This window comes from Denticeps clupeoides, chromosome 6 (genome assembly GCF_900700375.1).
Source record: "Denticeps clupeoides chromosome 6, fDenClu1.1, whole genome shotgun sequence".
NCBI classification, from domain to species: Eukaryota; Metazoa; Chordata; class Actinopteri; order Clupeiformes; family Denticipitidae; genus Denticeps; species Denticeps clupeoides.
In genome coordinates this window covers 2,565,092-2,571,091 of record NC_041712.1, presented here as the reverse complement: position 1 = coordinate 2,571,091, position 6,000 = coordinate 2,565,092, and the positions used below count along the sequence as shown (strand labels likewise).

The following is a 6,000-nucleotide window of genomic DNA, read 5'->3' as shown; positions in this document are numbered from 1 at the left end:
AAAAATGATATAAAAACAATAAAATGTTGTGTTAACATGGCTAGTTATTGAAATATTTTGGAATGTTACACATTAAAAATTGATAGTGGTCCCAAACTTCAATAGCTCTTCAAGATCGTAAAATGTGTAAATTCTTAACATTATTAATTGGATTAGGGAAAAAAAACAAATGGAAGAATCCTAGGTTTGGCCCGCATGATGCTAATAATGCAGCTGAAAGCTGAAACGGATGCAGTGCAGAGCTGCACATGGTGGACCAGCTGTTGAATACAACAAGCAGGCAGAGCTGGAGCAGAGCTGATAACCGGGAAGGAGCGCCATTACTGTCTCCATGACACCTCCTCAACACAACCCACACAGGGCGGCAAACAAAAACCGCTTGTGAGCAGCCAAAAAAAAAAAAAAAAGAATATCACTTCATCTTTTTAAAGAAGCAAATAAATAATGAAATGCGTGTCTGGTGAAGGAAAATAAACTCCATCTTGTCATGTTAGTCACGCTGGCTCTGGCCAGCCCTAATGATGTGTTTTATTTTTGGCTGGGTGACCACAGGCACAGAGTAGTGACAGATCTTGTATTCAAGAACATGTGCAGGTCTGATGTGGATGCTAAGCCTATCAGACAGTGCCTGCAAAGGCGGGTAGGTGCTGCACAGCACCAGAAGCGGAACAATGGCAGGCCAGGCCTGACTTAAAATAGTTCTAACCACTAACTTTTATTTTTACATAACTCTCTGATGATTTATTATTGACTGATTCATTGCTTTCCAAATATGGTATTTGGAAATGGCTTTCTTCACTGTTTAAAAATGTCATCAATATAACAACATCAAAGCACTAGGAAGTTTAAGCAAAAGCTCAAGATATGAATGCATGCTTTTATATATTATCGTACATATATTTACTGCTCATATATATATATATATATACACATTTCTTAGAGCCTTTATATATTTTTATTCCTCCTAATTTGAATGCACATGGAAGGGTGCACAGCAATAAATGCCCCTGGTGCCTAGCAGGCCAATGCACAGATTTGTCAAGGTCAATTAATGAAGAGAGCCTAAGGCTGCATGAGAACAAACACACCCCTAGGGGGTTACAGACTGAACAAACAACAACAAAAAAACGTGTTAAATGGCACAATTCCAATTAAGATAATTTAGTAAGGAAATGTCACGTTTAACTTAGCTAATATCTGCCCATGCCTGTTACTGGTTTATACCACCTAAGAAGCTAATTATTTGTGCAAAGTATTAGCAGTTTCTTTTCCTGTACTTGTTGTGGTCACTGTACATTGTACATAACAATTTTATATTGTTTTGTTTATTCAGGGAGAATAATGCATGCATATAAATAGAAAAAAAATCTGAACAGTTACCAGACTTACGTGTTGCTCATCGTCGATAAGTGTCCGATATATCGCGTCCGGCAGCCGCAGCGTCCCTGCACCTTTAAGGCGCCGAAGGAGTGCGGCCGCAGAGGAGGAGGAGGAGGATGGGGAGGATGAGGAGGAGGAGGAGGACAGGGCTTATTCCGTTATGCTGGGAGCCGGAGGAGCAGTGGGAAGATGCGCCTGCTGCTTGTTGCTTGCTGGAAGGAGAGAGGTGGCGATGAGGGACCGACTTTAAAGGAGCGCAGCTAACAATTCTCGCCCCCTCGTCCACGCTCTCTGCGGGCTACACCTTGACTTTTTTTTCGAGGAAACTTTTTTTTGCTTCATTATTTATTTAGACTAAAGTGACTTTGATGGATTCGCTGATTGCGACGGCAGCGCTTTCGAACGACGCTATTTCCGGTGCCGCGCTCTGACATCCCACCTGTCCGCCGCGGGTCTGACTCAGCATCGCACCTGGACTGCAGCAGCCGAGCCGAGTCGAGCCGAGTCGAGCCGAGTCGAGTCGAGCCGAGCCGAGCCGAGCCGAGCGCCGCATGAACCCGGCAGAGCAGCGCACTGAGCGGCGGGCTCGACCCTGAGCAAGCGCGCACGGGGGACGCACAGAGACGGGCTTCATGGTCGCGACGCCGCTGCCACCGCACTGCAAATGAAGAACTGAATTCAACAGAAGGCCAGAAGAAATCGTAGTTTGGGGATTGAAAGGAGCGGGGCATGTGGATATTGGCTTTTATCTTTTCCCAGTGCATCTTGAATGGTGAGTTGTCAGGAATACTTCACACTGTAATCAACTTCGTTTGGGCCCTCATTAGCGCGATTTACCCTCGTTTACCCTCATTAATGGATGAATGAATGAATGAATGAATGAAGGCGAGATGTCGTGGAAGAATTGCGGTGGTGAGGCTCCGTGGGGCCACCACCACGTACATGCAATGCTTTACTTTAATATTATTATTTAATTCACTGTCCTTGTTAAATCGTCTATAATCAGTTAGCAGTATTGTGTTATAAGAAACATATAAATGGATTCGATATTAACGATATTTAAACAGACGTGGGCATAATTGAGACTCCGTGTCCAATCACATGATTTCCTGAGTATTTTTTTATTTTTCTAATTAAAGATATTGTTTAACGATATTTTAATGTTAGAAATTCAAGAGCTAACGTTGATATATGACTATAATTCAATTCAAAGACAGTGGTAATTTCTAGTCTTTATGCAAGTTTGGTATAGTATCATCCAGAACCATTCATAATAACATTTTAAGTATGTTGAGGAAAGATAAACCACAGGAATCATTTTAAAATTGATGTTGCCATATAACATTTTTTGAGCAAAATAAGAAAAGTCCTTAAGAAAAGGGAATTTTTAGAGAATGGATTGTTTTCTTTGGCATTGCATGCGCCATGTTGTGAGTGGAAGCAGGAAAGCAGAGGGTGATAAATACACTTCATTCAACCCTTATCACCATTTTTCATGCATGCAGCTGCAGCTGCTTTAATCCCCATAAATGGGTTTGACCATTGATAAAATGTGCAAAAAAAAAAAAAAAATTAAATGAACAAATTCTTCATGTTAACAGCAGCATGGATGTATTTTAAATGGTTATTTTAATTGGTATAAATGATTATAGATGTTGATATATCTTTTAAGATTGTGAAACCTTTTGTAATCGCTTGGACGCAGCAAGTGATGATGGATTAAAATAAGAAGGGGGTGAATTTGAGGTGTGGGGGTTGGTGGTGGAAGGTGTGGTGTGGCTGTGTGTGTGTGTGTGTGTCGGAGGGGGAGGAATGGGGTGATACACAACTGAACAGAAAAGAAAATGGGGGCATTTAAAATGTCTGTGTGCTGTGAATAGAGGGGCGTTTGAATCCGAAGTGGATACTGCTACGCGAGGAATTGGGAGACGGCGAAGCATCAGCCAGGGATGATAGGAAGACCATTTTGTAGCGAGGGGCTGGTGGACCGAGGGAAGCCAGTGGCTGTTTAGCACAATGGATACAGTGAGGATGAATCCCCCTGAATTTGTACCCAGAGCACAGCACCCAATACCAGTGCCCCATTAACTGTCACAGTCCTATTCTGTTCAGAGAATTACTTGAACAAACATTTCAGAGCATCCCATGATTCCAGCATTCCCCGGTGAGTTTAAAGGATCCTTCTGCTACGATGAATAGATGGACAACTCAGCCCAGCAAAGCATTAAAATGTAATAAATTTAAGCAGTTAATTCATCTTAAGTGAATTAACATTACGATGCATCTGTTCCATCCAGGAATATGGGAAATAGGGTGGGAAGAAGGTATCGTAGTGTAAGTATCTTTTTCTTGTGAGGACAGATTGGATATGTGACAAAACAAGGCTTTTATTATTTGGTTTAGCTCCTTAGGTGGTCTCTATGGAAACCCCCATAATGAATGTCAGTGCTGTGTGGGTTTGATTTTTACAAGGCCACTGTCTGTGCCAGTGACCTCCAGAAGTTCCACTGTGCATGACGGATTAGCAACCACCATATTGTTACTCAAAAGCTCAAACAAGGTAAATTAAAAGAAAACATCAAATCTTAGACTCTGTAGAACAGAAGAATAATAAGAATAGCATTTCCTGAAGATCTACTGTAAATGCAAAATGCCTCCTAATTTGTACTACAAAAAATATTTTATGTAACCCCACAGTGTAATTACAGTGCATTTATTATAATCATGCAGCACAATATCTCACAAATATCTTCTTTTTGGTTCTGCTTGTAATAATGTGATGGCATAATCATCTAGGCAACAGATATTGAGTTTTTTTTGCATGTAAAATCATGCAGTGATGCTTTCGATGGCACTTCAGGTTTTGGAGTGCTCTCGCCACAGTCTCTTGTTTAAAACACAAATGTAATTGGAACAACAGCTCCATCCTCGGAGAGACAGAGCGGCTAACGGGAATAATGTTGTTTTTGCAAACTGATGCCAGGGGGCAAATCTGATACACGCTCAATTGGACCCTAATAAGCTTTGGAAACATGAAGTTCCCTGAATTTGTTGCCGGTGTCGGAGCGAGTCGCTCTGCGGTTTGTTCAGGTGTTTTTGTGCTCAGAAGAAGAAGCTGATGAGAGAAATGTGAGCCTCTCTGGAGGCCTGTGGTCGCCCTCGGTGTTTGAACACATGAAATGCTTGGCATGCTGTTTATAGTCGGATTAGGTTTGACAGGAGGCGAGCTTTGGTAAGCAGATATCTCAATCAATGTGTGAACGGAGAAGCGGCTGATTCTGAAGCCAGCTGCCATTCCAGCATGATACATATGGTCTTATGGGCTGTAGTGACGGTAGTAAACGTGCCTTTTGTGACCCTCTGCTATCACAACATGTTACTTTGGATGCAGCAACCTTCAGTGCTTTTTGTTAATTAACATCCTAGGGAGCAGGTCTTTCCTCCAGAAATCAGCACCAGAGACAGCTCTTTTCTATCACTGACTATGCAGTGCACACAACGCACCCAGTAACTACATGGAATGAACACATGGAAGTGTAGTATTAAGCTATATATATATATATATATATATACACACACACACACACACACACACACATATATTGCAGCTTGGGTTAATAAGGTTTTGTCTCCTTTATATTGATGAAAAAAGCATATATTCTATATGCTTGTGGACTCAGTGTGTTAAGGGATTAAAACACAGCATGGAAACAGACTATTTACTAACCATTAAGCTACAATTGCATTTCTGGATGTGTGTGCATGCATTTCTGGTGTTTTGCATTGCATTTTATTCAATATTTGAATTTTGGAGTTAATGTTTCAATCTGTGCTTTTTCTGCTGCTATGGTTTTCTGTTGGAGGTTTGCGAGGTTATAGTGACAGTGATGTTTGGACCGAGAAAGGCTGAGGCTGTGGTGTACATTTGTCAATTATATGTATTAAATAAATAACCCAGGGTAAATTCTTACGTTTTTAAATATAAACATGCAGAAGTCAGCACTATCACGGCGGTGGCAGGAGCTGGACCTACCAGGAAGGACGCATTTGCACAACTACTCACAAGACAGGGGATTTTACTTGAAACAAAAGCACTAAATACAGGACATAACACAACAATGTACATACAATATCCCATGACCCCTCCAGAGTCAGGCCATGACAAGCACACAAACACCATAATGCAGCCACAGGCCATCATTTTATCTGTTTGCTGTGTTTGCTATATTGCTATATATTGCACAACATAGCATGCAGTCAAGGTCTGTGATATTAATATGCATGGGCATTATTATCCACAACTGCATTCTCGCTATTGCAGTATTCAGCAAACAGCCAATACCACCAGCATAACCAGTAACATCTAGTTTAAGCTCATGCTCAAAATTTCAAACATTCTATGCTAACAGAAGAAAAGTTTATATTTTGACCACTTCTGAAATGCATCCATGATTTGGTAAAATTACTTTTCTGAGAACAGTGTAGCAGTGATAATAGTTTGCTCCATATAACACATGGTAGAGGGTGTGGCTCACAGAACATAGTTATGTTTTTACTTGCATTTTTCATAACAGTACTACAAATTTCACACACTCTGTGATACATACGTTTAATTATGAT

The 6,000-nt window shown here is 41.0% G+C and overlaps 1 protein-coding gene across 2 annotated transcripts in view; it reads left to right on the top strand.

Moving 5' to 3' along the window:
- Positions 1-1,550: 1,550 nt before the first annotated feature.
- The window catches only part of dscama (Down syndrome cell adhesion molecule a), a 78,577-nt gene continuing 74,127 nt past the window's right edge, over positions 1,551-6,000 (top strand). For both annotated transcript variants that reach the window (XM_028982684.1, XM_028982685.1), the window contains exon 1: positions 1,551-2,152. In XM_028982684.1, the coding sequence (XP_028838517.1) occupies positions 2,110-2,152 (43 nt within the window). In that variant the 5' untranslated portion in view covers positions 1,551-2,109. The remainder of the gene's footprint in view (positions 2,153-6,000) is intronic.